Source organism: Protopterus annectens, chromosome 16.part0, assembly GCF_019279795.1.
Source record: "Protopterus annectens isolate FY-2018-M chromosome 16.part0, PAN1.0, whole genome shotgun sequence".
Lineage (NCBI taxonomy): Eukaryota > Metazoa > Chordata > Ceratodontiformes > Protopteridae > Protopterus > Protopterus annectens.
In genome coordinates this window covers 442716510-442739095 of record NC_056750.1, presented here as the reverse complement: position 1 = coordinate 442739095, position 22586 = coordinate 442716510, and the positions used below count along the sequence as shown (strand labels likewise).

At 36.2% G+C, this 22586-nt stretch overlaps 1 protein-coding gene across 4 annotated transcripts in view; it reads right to left on the bottom strand.

Annotated features, from left to right (window-relative positions):
* DENND1A (DENN domain containing 1A) overlaps positions 1-22586 on the bottom strand; it is a 4751104-nt gene that overhangs the window by 1333070 nt on the left and 3395448 nt on the right. For all 4 annotated transcript variants that reach the window (XM_044058260.1, XM_044058262.1, XM_044058261.1 and 1 more), the window contains exon 13: positions 14191-14316. In XM_044058260.1, coding sequence (XP_043914195.1) covers positions 14191-14316 — 126 coding nt within the window. The remainder of the gene's footprint in view (positions 1-14190; positions 14317-22586) is intronic.

Here is a 22586-nt window from a genome sequence, read left to right as displayed (position 1 = left end):
CCTCAGGATACGTACCCAAGGAGTGGCATACGGCAACGGTGGTCCCACTTCATAAAGGAGGTGCCTCCACCGACCCCGGAAACTACCGTCCCATCAGCTTGACAAGCCTTGTCTGCAAGGCTATGGAGAGGATCATAATGGAACTCATAAATAAAGACATAGGGGGACTTGCAGACTTTGGATCCAACCCAGTTTGGCTTTGTCAAGGGCAGATCATGCCTTTTAAACTTGGTTGACTTCTTCGAAACAGTCATCAAGGCCATTGACGAGGGCAAGGCAGTCCACACAGCCTACCTCGACCTGGCAAAGGCTTTCGACACAATACCCCACTCGGGTATCATTGAAAAACTCACCAGCTTAAATGTAAACCCATATGTCACTAGATGGGTTGCAAACTGGTTAAGTGACAGAACCCACATGGTCAGAGTTGCTGGCGCCATGTCAGACTCCAAGCCTGTCACAAGTGGTGTCCTACAGGGCTCAGTCCTGGGCCCACTTTTGTTCGGCATCTACTTTTCAGAAGTACAAGCAAACACAGGAGGATTATGGCTGACAAAGTTTGCAGATGACTGCAAACTGGGCACCATAGTTGAAAATCCATCTGAGACAGACATCCTCCAGAAGGGTCTCATAGAAACGGATAACTGGTGCCAGAACCATGGCCTAAAGTTAAATGCCAAAAAATGCATAGTCATACCCTTCGGGAAAAACAAGGTTACCCCTAGTTACCATATAGGTGGCAATCCACTAAGCACAGAAGAGGTTATCAGGGATCTGGGGACCCAGGTTGACAGTGGCCTTTCGTTTGACACTCACATTGCCAAAGTAGTTAGGAAGACCTTCTACATTGCCCACCTGATCATGAAGGGATTCACATCTAGATCAAAGGAGGTCATCGTTCCCCTGTACTCATCACTCATCAGACCAATGATTGAGTACAATGCCCCATTTGGAATGTATCTGACCCGACACCTGCAGCAATTGGAAAGGCCCCAAAAGTTCCTCACCAAAAGGATAAAGGGTCTCAAAAATATGTCTTATGCTGCCCGACTGAAGGAACTCCAGCTCTATTCAGTCACTTACCGTCTGCTCAGAGGTGACCTGTGCTTGACATACAAGGCCATGTCAAACCCGGAATTAATGAACATGCTTCACCTCAAAAAATCTAAATCCATCAGAACTACAAGGGCAAGAGACTTAAACCTCAACACAGCTATTAATAGGACATGCTGGAGGGACAGATTCATCACCCAAAGACTCCCTATGCTGTGGAACAAAATCCCGGTACATGTGAGGCAGAGCACCTCGCTGGCCTTGTTCAAGAGAAATCTTGACCAATGGATGGGAGATCGCAGGTATACCCCAGGGATAACCTCGGTGTCACTGCTTGACAGAAGCACAGCAAAATAATGGGCATAGTATCCTTCAAACTAAAGGGGTGGCGAAAGCCACAAAACTCTGGGCTAGGCTTATAAATGCCCTAGGGCAAATAGCCTAGTATGAACCTATGAACCTATACACACACACACACACACACACACACACACACACACATATATATTTATATAAATATATACACACACACACACACACACACATATATATATATATATATATATATATACACACACACACACATATATATATATATATATATATACACACACACACACACACACACACATACATATATATATATATATATATATATATACACACACACACACACACACACACACACACACACACACACACACACACACATATTTACTTATTATTTTATTTTAAATTTAACTGGGAAAGTCGACTGGACGGACACAAGTCCTTTTTCAGTGGAGGCCTGGGGAGAAAAGCTCCACAGGTACACAACAACAATGATCACGAGTAGTCCAAAATATAAATTTTGATTATGTAAAATACAGAAATTGTACACCAGTTTCAAGATATACAAGTACATAAAATATATGCATGCAGATGAATTAGACAAACATATAATATAAGAATATAGTGAAAAACATCCTATGTCAGAAAAACAGATATAATATCATATTGGTTGCAGTCATTCAGATAAGGGGAACAGTGTATTTGAGGGTTAAACTAGTCTGGGGTAGTACAGGAACAGAGCCAAGTATTAAGCAAGATGAGTTTTTGTGATTTTTTAAACTGTTCTAAGGAAGAGATGGATGATATATGGGTTGACAGAGAGTTACATATTTTAGAAATGAACTTGGAGAAGAGTCATTCCCCAGCTCTATTATTGGCTTTAGTTACTTCAAGAAGGAATTTATTACTAGAGCAAAGAATTCTACTGTTAGTGGGGATGAAGCAGATTTTGCAGTGCAGAGTTTTTTCCTGGTCGATACACAATTTTTTGGACTAAAGTAAGTTGACTGTAATGTAACAGTTGAGGAAATTATAACCTGCTTCGTTGCTTTAAGGCTGTGCAGTGGTGTGACTTGTATGGAAAACCCGAAACAAACCTGGCTATTTTGTTGCAGCAGTAGTAGAGTTTAGCTAAATTTGTCTTTCTGAGGTTAGTGAGCATAATGGATGAATAGAGAAGTGAAGAGATCAGATGAGTGCGTGAAATGGTGGACTTTCTGTATTTTGTAAGATACTACCTATTTCTATACAAGATACCCAGTTTTTTGTGAACTTTCTTAATGGTCTAGGAGATGTGCATATCAAATCTCATGTTACTGTCAATCTCAACTCCAAGAAGTTTGGTGTGAGTTATGGGAGAAGTTATACTTTTATTACTGGACATAACGTTAAATGTGGGATCTGAAGTGGTGGATCTAGTGGTTTGAAGAGTAGAATTTCGGTTTTATTAGGATTCAGAATAAGTTGGAATTTTTTTAGCCATGTTTCTACAAAGAGAAAGGATCAGTGTGTTAATGTGTGGATATCATGTAATGAAGAAGCTGCACATATTAGTGTAGAATCATCTGTATATTGAATGACAGATGCATATGGAGTAGAAGTGTGGAAGTTGTTAGTAAGGAGAGAAAAGTAGTGGGCCTAGTATGGAGCCTTGGGGTACTCTGAGAACTGGAAGAAGAGGTGAGAGTTCTTGCTGCCACATAACTGCTTGCTGGTGACTGGCTAAATAGCTTTGGAACCAGACAATGGAGGACTGACTAAGACTTAGCTCAGAAGGAGCTTTGATAAGTATATGTCTGACCATGTCAAATGCCTTATACAGGTTTACAAAGATCACAGATACACATTTTCCATTGTTTCTGTGGTGGTTTACTGTACTGCTGAAGGACATTAGAGCAGTGGTAGTGCTACGAAAGGGACAAAAGCCATACTGAGTGTTTGACAGAAGTTTATAGGTATGTAAGTAGTCCATAATTTGAATATGTATGCCTCTCACCAGGATTTTGGATAGAGGGGATTGTTTTGATACTTTATTTGCAGAGTATGGTAGTAATTGATTTTGTCAAGTTTGACTAGTTTTTTTTTGCTTTCTTATATATATATTCTTGTATATACATATACATTTATATGTATATATATATATATATATATATATATTATATATATATATATATATTATATATATATATATATATATATAGTATATGCACAGACATATACATATAGATATATATATAAACACGCAATCACACACATATATATGATGTGTGTGTGTGTGTGTGTGTGTATATACATATATATATATATAGTTCAAAAGTTTGGAAACCTGAAATTCTAATTCACGAGACAAAAACATTGTAAATTCAAAATGACAACATTTCAAAACTTGTAAGAATGAAGCATCTACTGCGCATATCTGACAACTCTCAGATGTTCTGAATGGAGGTTGCAGAAAAAACATAACAGATGCTCCATTTAAACAATTAATTTAAATTAAAAGTATATACTGTTTTCAATGTTTTTGCTAGGGGTGCATGTCCCCCTGCAACCCCATACCCCCTGCTAATTATATATGCCAACTCTACGATCACACTACAGTGGAGAAAAGAGTAAACTTTCCTATCCTCACTGCACCGCGATCACATTCAGAAAAGTCTCGTGAATTAGAATTTCAGTTTTCCGAACTTTCAATCTACTGAAGTAGATTATATATATATATATATATATATATATATATATATATATATATATATATGGATCTAGGACTAGTGAATGAAAGTTCAATAGTCCGAATCGACAATCACCAAACACACTTTAATGAAAGTGCATTCACCAAAAAAGCGCTTTCGTTAAAGTGTGTTAATAAATAAATAAATAAATAAATCTACTTTTATGCAGGGGGCAAGCCCCCCACATACCCCCTACTTTAATATTCTCTCTCCGAGATTGCACTACAGTAAGGAAAAGGGAATATTCCCTTATCCGCACCGTAGACGATCTCTGTAACAGTCATTCCCCCACGACTCCCTCTAGCTGCAGGAATACTTCCGAGAAAGTATGCCCGGCTGTTTGTGCTTTGGTTAAAAATTCCTTCTGGGATCAGTACCGATGCCATATATATATATATATATATATATATATATATATATATATATATATATGAATATATACATGGGAATATGTCATTTGATTGAATCCCAGATGGCTGAACTCATGTGATTTTGTTGTTTCTTACCCTAGGAGTTATTAGGCAAATGAGTCTGTGTGGATTGCAATAGTCAATGCCATCTTCAACTTTCAGATTTGTAGATGTTTGTGCTCAGCACTGATTCATTGTGTGTAGTGTTTTTTTTCTATTCTTTTCTCTGTGGTGGTGAGACCATGACTTTAGAATATAAAAGTAAGGGGGGGATGGGAACAGAGCCCTGCACATACGGCTCCCAGGGCATATTTGTTGTGGAAAAGATTTTTTATCAAATGAGTTTTCAGTCAAATAATTTTTCAGTCAAATGAGTTTGATTATTTAGGATTCATTCAAATGAGAACTCAGTTAAATGTTACAGACCCAAATCATATGTCTGTCTGTCTATCAACCAACCTACCTACCTACTTATACAAACACACATTTTCACAACACCCTTTCAGAACTGGAATACATTTCACTGAACAAAAGTAATAAAGTACAAAAATAGTGCCCCTCCCCCTATTTTTCTAAATACAGTAACTTCTGAGAAAATACACTGTTCCACAAACTCACTCTTTCTAATGTAACTGCTTCCTGTTTCATGGAACTGACTAAATAGGATCCCCAATTCCAATACAGAAAAGAAACCTAATTCAAATACTTGATGGAATTATATATACACACACACACACACACACACACATATATATATATATATATATATATATATCTCAATTGAGCATAGAACTTAAAACTTATAAAAGAAAAAAAACGAACAGGTAACAAGTCCAGTAATGACTTTTATTAAAAGGTTAAGCGCTTTCGTCGGTGTAATATCTGACTTCTTCAGAACAAATACATTTCCCAAATCCTTGCTTTAAATATATTTAAAATCATCACGACTCCAGTAATCAACTTCTAATTAACTCTTAAAACACTTTACTAAACACAGCGAGTGAATAAAAAAGAAAGTACAAAATAAAAAGATAAATACGTAAGCACTAACATTTTATACACAGCCATGTAAAATACATAAACATTTAAAAAAAAATGATGCTTTATAACCAAAAATTATAAAAAGTTAAATACCATACAACTGTTTCTTTCTCAGTACTATTGAACTTATGCCAGCCCAAATATTTTACAGTAGTATCATAAAGCTAGTTTAGCTTTCAATTTTAATACATATCTAATAGAAATGGTCTCATTAAGCCCTTGGGCATTACACTTCAATTGCCATTTTAACTCCTTGTATTCCAAATACACGCTTAGTGTCCCACTGCTCTGATCAAGATTAACCTTGTCAATAGCTGTATTTAAAGCTGTGTGTAGGATACCTCTTAATATGTTTGGCTAGGGCATTTCTGTCATCACCTTTCACAATGTCATACTGATGTTGATAAATTATTTTCCTAAACTTGGGTTTTAGACTTGCCAATGTAAAAACATGCACATTCTTAACATTTGGTAAAATATGCTAATCCCATACTTAGAGTTAAATTTAAACCCGTTTAATAGTACACCAAATTTGTATGGTCACTTCTGTTCCTTCTAAAATAAACTTACATTGCCTACACTGACCACATTTGCTCGTACAACAAGTCAGGTATCCCCCTCCAATGGTCTCTCAATGATAGATTTAAAACATAAATCCTTCCTGTAAACAATGACAGGATTGTCCAAAAACTAGAATGGTGGTACAACATGACAATCGAAGCCGACTGGATAAAAAACCTTTATTGTAGTAACATCCAAATAACACCCAAGTAAGCGCTTTCGCGTCATTACTAACACTTCTTTAGACTTTACATTCTACATTCAAAAGTTAATTTAAATACCTTTGTTCTATTTAAAACTGCCAATCAAAGCATGTTGCAAATTTAAAGAAACATTTTATTTTAACCTCATAATAAAAAAAATTATCATGGTGTGAAAACACATCAATTATATCAAATATGTATATATACATACAAAACCATTTGCATATGCAAAAAAAATACATAAAATAAAAAATATATATATATGTACATTCATATACATGCAGAAGAAATGTGTGTCCATGATAAAAAATATAAACATATATATATATATATATATATATATATATATATATATATATATACATAACTATACATAAAAAAGTTCATATATAAAAATGTTTCTATAAAAAAATGTTCATATATAAAGAGTAGTTTATAGAACTAAATTAATGTTTCAAGGAACGGTCCTTTACAAAAGATTTCAAAGAGACCTTCTCATTCAGACCATGTCCCTTATCAGCTTGCAGTTTAATTATCCATTTTCCTTCTTGTTTCTCTGTAATGTTCCTGACATCACCTAGCCTAATAGTAGAATATATCAGCTGCAGTACAAGAAACTTAAAAGTATGTGTACTGTCATTACATAATACATGTTTAGCTAGTGCATTGGTGTCATCTTCCATATTAATGGCATATGTATGTTCTCTGACCCTCTCTCTGAGGGTTATATTTGTTTTCCCTACATAAAAACACTTAAACTTATGACATACAGCTAAGTACACTAAATTTCTTGATTTACAATATGCATAATGGTGAAAAATATATCTATTCCCTGTATCTGGATGAATGAAACTTATCATTCAACATATAAGAGCATTGATTACAAGTATGACATGATAGTGTTCCTTTTCTCAGAGTGTGAAATATCCTTTTTCCTACCTTCATAGCATAAAAGTCTTTTTAATGATTTAGTATTTTTGTAGCTCATCTGGGGCACTTCACCAACTATTTCCTTAATCTTCTCATCTAAACATAACACATTCCAGTGCTTCTTGATAATATCTGTTGCCTTTTTATTATTATTAGTATATGGGACCACTACTCTAGTATTACATGTTGATGTTCTGTTAACATATGCATCTGATCTATCTTTGCTGATGTATGGTTTCCCAATGGTTCATCTGATTGATTCATCTATTGGTAGCAAATCCTTACTATGGTATCCCCTATTAATAAATTCCTTCTTAACTTCATCCCGAGCTGTCTCAAAAGTACGATCTTCATTAGTTAAATGAGATGTTCTCAAGATCTGACTCTTAACTATATTTTATTTTTATGTATGTGTGGGGGGTGCATACTATCCCTATGTAGAAAAGCATTTCTTCTGCATGGTTTCCTGTATACCTCTGTTGTTATTCCACCATTACTTTTCTCGAGCCATACTTCTAAAAATTCAATCTCATGAGTTGAATATTTTTCAGTGAAGCGTAAAAATGATGTAGTTCCATTAATATACTGTATAAATTCCTGAAGCGTATCTAGGGGCCCTTTCCATAAAAGAAAAATATCATCCATGAAGCGTTTATAAATTATATGTTCAGAAAAGTGCAAATGTTCAAGGACACAGGTGGTCTCCCAATATGCCAAAACTAAATTTGCATATGAATTGGCGCATGGGGTCCCCATCGCTACCCCTGTGACTAGTAAATAACACTTTTCATCATAGCTAAACACATTATTAGATAAATTCAAATCCATCAACATTGCACATCTATCTGTTCCTTATTCATCCCCTTCTGCATCAACAACAGTCTTAAATACTCTACCCCTACATCATTAGGGATCCTTGTAAATAATGAGGTAACATCCAAAGTAACCATATAATCAATGGCTTTACTAAATTCAGAGTCATTATAATAAGATAACATTTCTAAAAATTGCTGCGTATCTCTAATAATAGACTCAGTTGACTCTACTATAAGTTTTAATAACTTCTCTACATATATGGACATTGACTCAGTCATCTAACCCTGACTAGATACAATAGGTCTAAATTGGGGGTTAATCAAAGTTTTATGGATCTTGGGAAGACCTCTGAAAGTAGGAACTAATGGCTTGTCAATGGAGAAGTAATTATATAACTTCACATCAAATATATTGCACATTAGCAATATCATATAACTGACTATGGATCTTGGGAAGACCTCTGAAAGTAGGAACTAATGGCTTGTCAATGGAGAAGTAATTATATAACTTCACATCAAATATATTGCACATTAGCAATATCATATAACTGACTATGGACATTTTTAATTATTCTAAGTCATATCCAGTCAATAACCGATATGTATTTAAATCCGATAACATTTCATTCATACTATTATGGTAGTATTCAAAATCAAGTACAACAATGGCACCACCTTTATCAGCTGGTCTAATTACGATGCCATCATTGCTCTGTAACTTCTTTAGTGCTTGTATTTCATTACTATTTAGGTTATAATATTCTGGTATAACATCCTTTTTATTTATTTCAAATAGTTTAAGTAGGTCACTCTCACATGCCATTTCAAAACTTTCAAGTGAAGGATGCAATGCTGGTGTATACGTAGAAGGTTTTCTAAACATTTCACTATGTCCATCGATGTTATTACCAAACTGCAATTTCAAAGCCACATTCCTTAAAAAACATTTTAAATCTACAATTAACTCAGTTACAGCTACACTTTTGGAAGGTATAAACGATAAACCTTTGTTTAGTACTGATTTCTCTAAATTATTTAATACATACTGTGACAAATTTACTATCAGGTCCTGTTCACATGCCTCAGTGTCTTTCTTTGGAACTCGTATGGTTCTTCTATATTCTTTCGTTTCTTCCCCCCTCGAGGACTTCACGTCAATCGACTGGCTATTTTGAATGGTAAAGGAAAATGGAAGTTTGATAATTCGCCAACTGGTGACGAATTAGATACTTCAGGTGGCTTCTCCTTCCTTCTAACATCAAGGCTGTTCGAGCTTTTAGTAGAAACTGATATTTCTGTTGTTTGGCTGCTCATGGGCTGGGCAGCATCGATAAAAGTAACTGCATCTCCTGTGTTAAGTTGAGCAGCATCTGGCTTCATCTCAGGCACGGGGTGTAGTTCAAACTGAGGTTGAATCACTGATTGGAGAGAGGTCGAAGGCTGGAGAGTCACTACTCCGGATAGGTTCTCTCGGCCAGGAAAAGACGTTACCATTGGTAAAGTCTAAGTAATCCCTTTCCAGCTTTTTTCTCTTTTGCAACAACAATCTGTTGTCAAGTGCCGATAGCACTGTGGACAATTCAAGCATTAATTCATCTATTTGTCCACTAGTTAATGACTGATGTAGTTCATATTAAATTTTAACAGCTTCATTGCTAAGTTCTTTTTCGATAATAATATATTGCTCTATCAACAGTTTAATGTACATAAAACTCATCTCAATATTCAGTTTCTGCCACTTCATTAACAACTGTGGCTGGGAAGAACCAAAAGTGGGCATTTTTAATACACATAAGCCTCTGGGAATAACTTTGAAGCATATACTTCATGTATTTATGTAGCTGGCACACAATTAACATTCAAGCTATGCAACTGAAAAGGAAGTTAGAAAATATTGTGACTAAACTTAGGAATATACAGTGGCAGAGGAAACGTATGGAGGCATGTATAGGTTCATAGGTTCATACCAGGCTATCTGCCCTGGGGCAATTATAAGCCTAGCCCGATTTTGTTTGGCTTATGCCACCCCCTGATTTGAGTATACTGTGCCCTTTTTAAGGTTTAGTTTGCTGTCACTATTAGACAGAGGCACAGCAAACTAAATCTTAAAAAGGGCACAGTATACTCAAATCAAGGGGTGGCGTAAGCCAAACAAAATTGGGTTAGGCTTATAATTGCCCCAGGGCAGATAGCCTAATATGAACCTATGAACCTATACATACCTCCATATGTTTCCTCTGCCACTGTATATTCCTAAGTTTAGTCTTAATATTTTCTAACTTCCTTTTCAGTTGCATAGCTTGAATGTTAACTGTGTGCCGGCTACATGAATCAGCATTGTTAGCTAATTCAGCACAAGACAGTTTTAACAGTGGATTGCTATCTGCTCTGAGTAACTGCTCAAAATTCATATTCTCTTTCAGAGTAACATCACTCAAATTTCCTTGTATAGTCTCGTCTGTCATGTCCCTTCTGTATAACAGAAAACACAATACAGTCACAAAAAAGAGAAACACAAAGGGTAAAGTACCTCCCAAACAAAAACTTGAGATCCAAAAACAACACGACAATCGAAGCCGACTGGATAAAAAACCCTTATTGTAGTAACATCCAAATAACACCCAAGTAAGCGCTTTTGCGTTATTACTAATGCTTCTTCAGACTTTACATTCTACATTCAAAAGTTAATTTAAATACCCTTGTTCTATTTAAAACTGCCAATCAAAGCATGTTGCAAATTTAAAGAAACATTTCGTTTTAACCTCATAATAAAAAAAATATCATGGTGTGAAAAAAACATCAATTATATCAAATATGTATATATACATATACATACAAAAACATTTGCATATGCAAAAAATACATAAAAAAATAATATATATATATATATATATATATATATATATATATATATATATATATTTTTTTTTTTTTATATATATATATATATGTACATCCATATATGTGCATAAGAAATGTGTGTCCATGATAAAAAAAAAAAAAAATATATATATATATATATATATATATATATATACACACACATACACACAACTATACATAAAAAAGTTCATATATAAAAATGTTCATATATACAAAATGTTCATATATAAAAAGAGTAGTTTACAGAATTAAATTAATGTTTCAAGGAACGGTCTTCAGACAAACAAGCAATATGTCTCTTCAACAGCCAGTTTCGTTCCCTAAACCAAAGAATATCAAAGAATAACCTTCCAAAAATATTGGCAAAAAATAACTATGCAAAATCTTTACTTCTGAAACTGGAAAAAAAAACATTAGATGACTAGTTTCCCAAAACCAGTATTGTTGCTTAATTTTTATTTTACTCTAAGTGACCTTGGTAATGCTTGCCCAGTGCATGTTTTAATTTGTGATACTGAGGAATAGGGCAAGATCTTTTTCACACTGCTGGAAGTAAGAAATCTAATAATGATGTTTTTCAGTATTATCCCAGACACATGAGAATAACAAAGCTGCATCATGCAGACAATGCCAAACCTCTCTGACAACAATACAGTCAAATATTATCCCAGAAGGAAGCGTTATAAAGCTGTAGCATGTCAATGATGCCATCTCCCCTTTAAACATTTGAAAACTGAAGATGTCCCCTGGAATTTGGGAAGCTGCTTTTGTCATCATAATTTTATGCGCTAATGGACTGTATGCATACCCACTTTCAAAACTGTAAGAACACAACATTTAAATCACATTATATAGCTTTCATCTGGACACTTTTTAAGCAGCAGCTGTGAAAATATAACAGTTCATGGTGTTACTGCCTGCATTTAGAAACACAGTCCCAAAGTCCCCAAGCCTTCAGTTTGCCACCGCTCATCTAGCTCTGTAACGCAATGCAAGGCTCTGGTGCATTAAAGCACTGCTCCTGCAAATAGGGTGGCTTGGGTTTGACTCCAACTCTCAGCACCTCTGCTCAGCTGGGATAGGAAGCTTCAGCAATAAGGTGGCATCCTTCCAGATACATCATTGCCAGGCAAAGCATTTCTCTACAAGACATTATGAGATAAGAAGCTGGTCACCAGGGAAAGTGGTCTGACAGATACTGACCACAGGGAAGCCTTTGTGTGTGTGCCCTACTTCTATTTGAATAAGTACGACACATAGGGAAATCAGGGAAACATGCTTTAATAAACTAGAAATCAGCAAAGTGTGCTGATGTTAGTACAATAACTGGGTTTCAAAATACAAAACTGCACAAATGTGTTTGATTCTGCTACAGTGATGTTAATTTAACCATTAGTCTTAATTATCGAACAAAGAAATAACTTAGTTCAAAAGCAGTTTGAAAGTAATTTGTCCAACATGATGAATATCACAGATGTCTGTTGCTATCTTTATTGAAATGTATTACTTGCCAAGTGAACTACATCATGTATCACAAAACTACTGCATTCTGGGATGCAGTACTTTCACAGAAGTGAAAAACACTATCCCCAACCTAAACAAGCACTCAGAACACTGATGAATTTTCACTCTTCTCCTGTCCATACAAAAAAAATAGTATCCAGTGTTGAATTTAAAAAAAAAAAAAAAAGAGTAATGTACTTGCATAAAATACATTTCTGTACTTGAACCAAATACTTTTCTGTATTTGTTTTGATAAATTGGAAACTCCAGTCAGCTACAGCACTGGCACAGGGTTTAGAAATGATCTTATGGAACTGTCATCATTCCTCCAGCTAGGCAAATTAATTTATAATTGGCCTTTTTAAAGATAGCAAAGCATGATGCTTTGCTCTTGCATGATGTGGCATCACTAAATTTTGCTCATGAAATAACTACTGACTTTCATTTATAGTGTAAGATAGAATTACTTCTGAATAAACTACTTTACTAAAAGCACAAAATACATTCTGTGTAGTGCCAAACAGATGCCACCATAAAGTGAGGGCAACAAATGCAAAATGTCACACAATTTGTCATATGAAAATGCCTGTGTCATACTTTTTCCCTGAACTCTGACAGTGTCTTCGTAAGCATTTCATAGTGTAAATGTAATTAACAAATAGAAACACAAGGTTTACTTAATTCTCTGCTTGCCACCATTTCCTGATTTGCCTTTCAGACTAACTTCCTAACTGTCCACAGGTACTGTATAGCACATATGTGCCTGACACTACTGTTCTGTATCTGAAATAGCTGCACAACTGCCTAAGTGGCTAATATGTTGCTTGACACCACATTATTTGGATATAAAGGTGTATAACTGCTGAGTAATGTTTTTGTTTTTCGAGTATAACTAATACTACTTTCTGATTTTTCCACAGAGCAGTCATTTACTTGAACTGCCTAACACTACCTTACTGCAATTATCTACAGCTTTATGTAACAATTATATAACATTCTGTTTAGTACACTGGAGCATCTGTTTATGTGAAGAGTGGCTTAAACACAGTCTTTGTTTCTATGACTGTTGCTATTAATTCCAAAGTTGCTTTGACATATGTCGCTTACATGTCAAAAGCTCTATTTTTATAAAAATGAAAAAATCTGTACATTTAGTTGATATTGCTATGTATCATTGTGATATGCATGCAGTCACTGTCCTTCATATTATATGAAAAATTCTATGCTTTATTCGTAAGTACATTTAGTTCTTCTGTTAGACATCCCAGTAAATGTGTGCTGCATACAGAATAAACCATATATATGTATGTGTGTATATATGTATATATTTATATATATACACACACACACACACACACACACACACACACACACACTGGTGTTTTAGTCGATATCTGTTTAGTCAGCACAATTTGGTCTTTGCCCTTTCCCTGACAATTGTGCGATCTCAGAGTTAGAATGTAATCTTTCGGCTTTTGTTATAAACTTTTTGCATGCGCCAAGACTGATGGTCATTCACACACCTTAGCATTCTAGCTCACTAAACTGTTATTTGGGAAATAACCTCCATAGTTAAAGTCTATGGTTTTATACTTTTAAAATATATTACATTTACACTTGTAAAACCAAAGACAACTTCTGGTCTGAAACAGAAATAGTCAAACTGATGAGTAAAAATGCTTACGTTGCATTAAAAAGGTAATATGCTGTGAAAAAGCAAAATTCTTCTTACTGGTTCAATTTTCAAAGCGCTTCGGTAGCTGCCAAACAAAGAAGCCTGAGCTTTCAAAAATGCACGTGCAACTCCATCGCCAGTTGTTGTGGATACTTTCTTTAGACGATTTTTAAGTGAAGACACCTGAAGAAGAATGCAGGGCAAAAACATACATAAAGTATCACTCAATAAGTACAACTAAGAATGCTCAAAAACTTCACAAAGCTGTCTGTATTAAAATCCTAAGCCATGTGGGTCAGACCATAACTGGATCTGCACATTTTAATAACTCAGTGTGATCTTCAAAGTAATAACAATTAAAGGCTGTTAGCCATGTAAGCCCAATGAACACAGTCTCTTTTTAAAGGCAATCTCAGAGGAGGGTCTGGTTAAGTGACTTGCTCACAGCAATAAAGCAGGAAAATGGAGGCAGTGTCAATACAACCAAGGACAATTACAGACTCTACTTCTAGCAGTACATTGTTTTAAACCTCTGCACAGAACTATCAGACAACAGTCAATCTGCATAACATATCCTCAAATTTTCAATATATAGTAAGGCCTCAAAAATATGTTTTGCGTTTTTGTATAATAAAGAAAAACAAATTCCTAAGAAATTTGTACTCACACTAGGTTATTTCAGAGCGCTATTTTCTCAACTGAAATGCACATTTACAAACAAAGCCTATTGTGCTTTATCCATTAAAATCTAATTTCTTCTTTTCCCGGAAAGCTTTCCCACGATCTAGGAATCCTAGGGTATTGCTCCCCCTGGCAAATATTCTCTCTCGCTACCAGTTTTATCACACCTGGTGACTACTTTTTTCATAACCTAGAACATTGTCTTTGAATTTACTACATTGATAACTTACCATTTTAATCTGCAGAATCGTCTATTGTTCTTCAATCGTTCCAAAAACAGTCAAAAATTATTGTGGGGAATGCAAAGACACTATCTTTTTGAAGTGCTTTCAATGATGTATCATTAAAATATATTAGAATAACAGACATAATGTTATAAAATATGAAACTGTATTAGAATCCTGAAAAGGAATTCAATAAAGCTACAATATTGTATCAGGAAAGTCAGAAATGTTCTAAACTGTAATTTAGGCATCATTTCAGAAACAATTATAGAGAATGACCGTATCCACTTCTGAAGACTGATGCCCACAAACCCTCTCCCCCCTCCAAACTAAAATGGTAAACACCTTCTGCCATATTCTGTTATACAAATGCAATTTCAGATCACAAACATCACAAAAGAATACATGTGTGTGTGGAGTGGCACTCCCAGTCATTGGTCATAATCTATTCTGACTACGGAAGAAACTGAGCTCAATCATATTGTTTAGCAAGCTTCTGACAAAAGCACCAGTTTCTGTCAAAAGTAATTGGGCTTCATAATTTTGGTATTTCTCCCTTCAAGCAACTTTGTAAATGGCAATTATCCACCTTTAATGCTCTACCTCACCATAAAATTAAATTAGTTCTCACAGCTGTACTCATGCAAAATGGTCATTTAATGTCAAATTACTTATATTACGGAGACATTATAAATGATCTACTTAACAGGGAATGAACTACAAAAGAAATATTCCTCCACAGTATTCCTTACTAAAATCAATAACTAAAAGGAATTAATTTAAGGTAACCTGCTTAGCACGACAGTCCCCCAGCAAATAAAGTATTACATCAGTGCTACCACAATGCCACATTCTCTCCTACCTGCTTTTAGCTTTATTTCCATTTACCTGGGCATTTAGTAAATGCAGGCCTGGAGATCACAAAACACCATTAAAACACGGTTAAGCTGTGGATTGTGATACACACAAAGGATTATGAGCAGGTCAGTGACTGCAACTGTTTTATTAGGTGTTTGAGACATGGATGCCCAGAAATTCACCTTGAGAGGAAAGCTAAGAGGTAAATCTTGTCATTAATGTAATATACAGAACAGGTTATGATCTGCTGACTCACTAATAATTCTTTGTAGTACATGGAAATTTTATTTTCTCCATGTACTACAAATTAATCAAAAGTAAGATTACAAAAAATGCAATGTGTTGTTCTGGCTTTGAAAATCGTTAAAGCTGTGGGGGAGTGGTTGACATCTTGCATATGCCCTGTGTAAGGGAAGCAGTTTAATTCTAAAGACTTTGTGTACTTCAGCTGACAACAGTTAGAAATGGGAGTCGAAACAAAGCAGTTTCACGCCCTGCTAATCTGCTTTTATTGCAGATGAGATGTTAACAGTACTAAGGGAATGCTTAACAATTGTTAAGCACCCCTCTAAATTTTAAGGTTGGGTCGCATGCTACAGCAGCGCTGAACTCATATATAACTTAGCTATTTTCTGAGTGTAATCTGGGCACTCCATGTACTACACTGAAGTTAATTACCATAATTATAAAACACAAATCCAAACTCAGCTGGGGATGAAGCTCTTCCAAAAAAACCTGGCCAGGAAGCACAAAAGCGCTCACTAGTTTGTACCTGAATAAAAGTTTTGTCTTTTATTTAATATCTAGAGAGCAGTGTTTGTTTACTCCCAGTTTGGACTTTAATTACCATAATGTTGAATCCTTTCTATCCAACAATAAAAAAAAAATCTCACCACCACCAAACTCAATTTTGTTCTAGATGCTCAAACAAAACCTCCCTTCAAGCCAGCCTCTTCTGCAGACAAAGTTTTTTATCCTGGAAAAATCTATTTCTGGTCGTAATTACATCATCCAAGCAAATTTCAAAACTGCAAGCATTTATCATATGTTCTGCCATACCTGGTATTTCATAATGATAAAGTCACCAAGAGGACCCCCCCCCCCACCTTCACAGCCGGCCTTAGGCATAGGTGAACTAGGCGACCACCTAGGGTGCCATACAGGCCGGCCTTGTAAAGGGTGCGTTATGTATTTATTTTAATTAATATAAAGTTTGCGCTCTTCTTGGCATTGAAACCAGAGGGGAGGGGGTGAGCCGTGCCAAGCTGAGCACCCTCCCACTTACAGGTGCAGGTTAGCCAGGAGGCTTAATAAAATCTTTTGGCCGTTTGGCTTATAAAGAAGGTAAGTGTATGCGTGTGTCTCTATGTGTAATTTAAACTGTTCATTTCTGTATGAGAGAGAATGTGTGTGGGGTATGTATGTATGTATGTGTATGGAATTTAAATTCGATGTTCTGTTTGTGAGATATAAAGTGTGTGTGTATTACTGTGTGAGAGTATGTGTGTGTGTGTGTGTGTGTAATTTAAACTAGACATTCATTGCTTTGAAAGTGAAAGTCTTTGTTGCTGTGCAACAGTGCAAGAGAGTAGGTGTGTGTGTACATGTGAGTGTTGCTTTGTGAGAGAGTAATTGTATGCGTGTGCTGCTGTGGTAGAACAGAGAAGGTAGGGGGTGTGTGTGTGCATAATTTAAACTAGTGGTTTTGCTCATTTCTGTATGAGAGAGAAAAGTGCATGTCTGTGTGTTGTATGAGAGCTGAGTAGGAGTGTGTGGAATTTAAACTAGTCATTAGTTGCTGTGTGTGTGTGTGTGTGTGTGTGTCATACATGCTACCTCTCAACTTCTTAGAGCAGGAAATCTGGACAAAGCCATAAAGTGGGATAAAGGCCCTAAAATAGGGAAATTTTTTTAAATATTGCTCTTACAAACTTAGAAAGTGGATAGAAAGCTGAATTTTCTGAAGGGTATGAAGTCTGAAACTCAAATTTCTGTCATTATTTTCTAACTTCAGTCTTGAAAGATTTACCATTAATTTGCCAGAAAACCATAACTTTATGGAAAACAGACCAAAAATTAGGTCCTTATCAAGCGTCCAGATTTAGCATTATATTTTTTGTCTGTTTCCTCATAATTTGTGGTTTTCTGGCAAATCAGGGAGGACTGAAGTCACTAAATAGCACTGCAAGCCATGAAGGCATGTGTTGTGTTAACTTCAGCTCCATAAGTGTATCGATATCTAGTCAGTATACACCTCACAATGTCTTATTGTGCCTATAAAATTTGCCACATGTGCTGTGCTTTTAAAGGTCAGTAAAGATTTTACAACAAAATATGTCTTCCAGTAAACAAATAATGTGTTTTTTAATAAGTGTTATTCTAGCAACTTTCTAAATTAAAAAGAACAATACTTAAAACTATCCCTATTTTTTGGCCATTGCATCCACATTTTTGCACTAAGAGGTTGAGAGGTATGCATACCTCTCAATTGTCCAGATTTTTGCCTCATATTTTTAGCCTATTCCTCATAAAAGCTATAGTTTTCCAGCAAATCACTGAGGATTGAAATAACTAAATGTCGAACATTTGAGTTTCAGCCCTCATTTCTTTCAGAAAATGCATGCTAAGACAAATGCTTCTAATCTGTAACAGCAATATTTTAATTTGTCCCTCTTTTTGGGGCCTTTGCCGCCCCCCCCCCCCATTTTAGGCTTTGTCCAGCTTTCTTGTGCTAAGAGGTTAAGAGGTATGGAAGCAGGGTATATAATGCCTTAGTTGCCAATTATTTGGTACATTTTAAGGGGGGATAGGGGTTCTGTATTCCCGAGTGTCCTCTTTTCTATAAGATGTCTAGCTGTCGGTTTCTCAGTCATTCCCAACTGCAATATCACCAGCTTACCAGTTTTTTAATGTAGAGTAGGCAATTACTTTGTCAAGGGTAGCAGGCACTGAATTTGTAGACGAAGCACTGAAATGTAAAGTTGTTTGCCAGTAACAGACTCTTCATTATTTACAAATCTCTAATGTAGAAGTATTCAGATGAATTTTACTTCTGCAGACATTGTGCTTATGATTGGCACTTGTGGATTGTACTGACAGAGGTTTGAGGGCCTTTTATGGTTAAAATGTTCTGAAATGGGCAGTTTTGTCATTACTGGGTCATGCATTTTGTTTCATTGCTTGCTGGAAAAAATGTTCAAAATTACAAATTTAAAACATACTAACAGGTGCTGTATTATGCAAGGAATATAATTTATTACAATCAGGAAGGTGAATCAATGAACACACATATGGGTATTCATGGCCATAAAAATGTGTTCAAAGAGCCTGTAGTTTGAAAATAGCCCAAAGGTAAACTTAATTCTCCACTTTCCAGATGCATTTTATTTGAATGCATGTTTTAATGCTATTTCAATGGCAGGGAAGTTTACTGCTCATGCTAAGCCTGTTTTCATTGTGAGGCTATACTGTTTAGAAAGTGGCTATTTGTGTTTGTGCATTTTATTTCAAAGGAAGAAAATTTACTGCTGCTCATGCTAAGTCTGTTTTCAATGTGCAACTGTTTTATCAAATAGCGCACTGTTGTAGAATTTGAATGCAGTGTTAGTAGCATAATTGCCTTTGGTGCAGAATATTGGAGTACCCATATGATTGCAGATTATTTGGTGTATTGTAAGGGGGAATAGGGGTTCTATACTCCTGAGTGTTTCCTCCTTTGTATGAGATGCCGAAGTAACTATGAACTTGTCGGTTTTAGTCATTTCCTATTGCAATATTACCAGTTTACCAAAATTTTTAATGCAATATAGATAATTAATTCAAGGGCAACAGGCACTGGATTTGTAGATGAAACATTGAGGTGTAAAGTTGTTTGCCAGCAGCATCCTCTTCATTAGTTACAGATTTCTCTTAATGTGGAATTATTTCAATGATTTTACTTCTGTAGAGATTGTGTATCAAGTGATATTGGTGGATTTCAATGACAGAAGTCTGGGTTGTCTTTTATGATTGAAATTTTCTGAAATGGGTAGTTTTGGCATTGGTTTATACTTTGTTTCATTGCTTATTAAAAGAATGTTTAAAACTACAAATTTAAAACACATTCTAACAAGTGGTGCTGTATTATACAAGGAATATAATTTAATACAATCAAGAAGGTGAGTAAAAGAACAAATTAATGAATGCATCTAAAATGTGTGCAAGGAGTCTATTTAGAAAACGGCCCAAAGGTAAGCCTAAACCTCCACTGGCCAGATACATTTTCTATGAATGTGGGATTTCATGCCATTTCAATGGCAGAGAAGTTTACTGGTTATGCTAAGTCTGTTTTCATTGCGAGACTGTATCGTTTAGCAAATGGGTATCTGCGTTTGTGCTGTTCTAGTTTAAGCTACTGTACACAGGGAGGAGAGAGGTTGCTATTCTACTTTCACTGAGCTGTAAGGCTCGCACGTCTACCCAAAATAAATTAAACTGTTTAGATTAACTTAAGCATCCCTTTGAAAGAAGGCACATAGGCTTGTACATTCTAAGGACATGACTTTTACAGTAAAATGTGTGAAGCAGCAACAGATAAAGCAAGTTTATTAAAAAAAAATTCCACCTTCCCTCACTTGCAGTTTAACTATAGTACAAGGTATCTTTTCTTCCTATGCATTTAAATAAGTGAAGGAAATGACTGGAGTGGCTTTCTTAGGGCGTGACCTACATGTGGGTGTGGCAAATAGGGGTGTTTCATGTGTATGGTGTGGGTGGGGCTTAAGGGGTACGGGAGTACTACTTCGCCTAGGGCGCCATTTCAGCTAAGACCGGCCCTGCCCACCTTTATGCTGAAAGTAGCTTCAAAGACTAATTTAAATTAGTCAGTGCTTCTAACATTCGTCTATGACCATTCCAACAAAAGAGAGTTTTTGTTACATACCCTGAATATTCACAAACAACTCAAATTCTACCTCCAGAGAATCAGCCTATTCAGGAAGGATGTTCAGTTATTCATCACATTTGACCCTAATAAAATAGTCAAGAAACAAATGTTATCCAGATGACTTTCTGGTTTTAACAACTTGGTCTATAATTCCAGAAACAAAAATAGTACAGTTTTGTACCTACCATAAATGTAGATGTTAGAGTGTATTCACTGTTGCAGTCATTACTCTTGGGTTATCCTGCTGGCAGGCTACCCGCAGTCAGCCTGAATTCCAAAGTCCTGGTCCGGCGTCGGTTGCTGTCGCCTCTTCCCTGACGTCAGTGCGCCAGGGTTATAAAAGATGCAGCCAACGCCATTTACTTCAGTTTTTCTTGCCCCAGATGTCAGGTGCCCCCAAAAGGGTAGGCTAAAAAACATTGCTTATAAAAGCATGCACTAAAATAAACAATACCTTCATCTACAAGCAAATACACCACATAGGTTGTATAGGATAGAGAAGTACAGATAAGTCCTAGCAAAGAAAGGGGTATGGTGGGTAGGTAACCTGGACTGCGACAGTGAATACACTCGAACATCTACATTTATGGTAGGTACAAAACTGTACTATGTTCATCGTGTTTCACTGTTGCACTCATTACTCTTGGGTTGAATCCCAAAGCTGAGGTTGGGTGGCTAGGCCTAAATAGAATTAGGAGTGGCTATGAGGCCCTGCAGAACTGCAGTGGCAAAGCCTGCTCTGGATTTAGAGTAAAGAGTTAAGTGATAGTGCTTTGTAAAAGTGTGCACTGAAGTCCAGGTTGCAGCCTCCAAAATGTCCTTGGTTGGTACTTCTCTGAGGAAGGCTGCTGAAGTGGCTGCTGCTCTGGTAGAATGTGGCCTAATGCCCTTAGGCACTGATTTGCCATCGTGAATAGCAGAAACTAATGCAGTGGCCTATCCATTTTGAAATAGTCTGCTTTGAAATAGCATTTCCTTGTGATCCTGCAGCATATGCCACTAAGACTAAGTCTTTCTGAAAGCTTTAGTTTTGTCCAAGTAAAAGCATAGCTGTCTGTGTATGTCCAATGAATGCAGAAGTCTCTCCCCCTTATTCTGCAGGTTTGGATAAAAGGTAGGCAAATGTATGGTTTGGTTCAGAGCCACACTGGACACTACCTTAGGCATAAATGTTGGGTTTGTCCTTAGAGAAACCCTGTCTGGATGGAAAATAATAAAAGGTTCCACAGCCATTAGTGCCTGTAACTCTGAGACGCTTCTTGCTGAAGTAATTGCTAGGAGAAGAGCTGTTTTCCATGATAAGTATTGTATCTCAGCTGTATTGGCTGGCTCAAAAGGAGGCAGTGTGAGTTTTTCCAAGACAAAATTGAGGTCCCATGCAGGTATTGGTGCTCTCCTTGGAGGTCTTATGTTTTTGGCCCCTCTGAGATACTGCCTTAGCAGTGGATGAGAGAAAATATGTGGTTCCGTATTGTAGTGAGCTGAAATGGCAGAGACATGGATCTTAATTGATGAGAAGGAGAGACCTTTGTCCAGCATCTCAGTTAGGTATTGTAAAATCTGAGGAATATTTGGTACAAGCGTGTCAATTCCCTGTGCCTGGTTCCAAGCACAGAATCTCTTCCATTTTTCTGCATAAGATTTTCTGGTGCTGGGCCTCCTGGCCTCCAAAATAACATCCATAACTGCTTTAGAGAGAGGTGTGTTCTGAAAGTTTACATTATCCGCCATACAGCCAGATTTAGGGTTCTGAGTTGGCTGTGTAG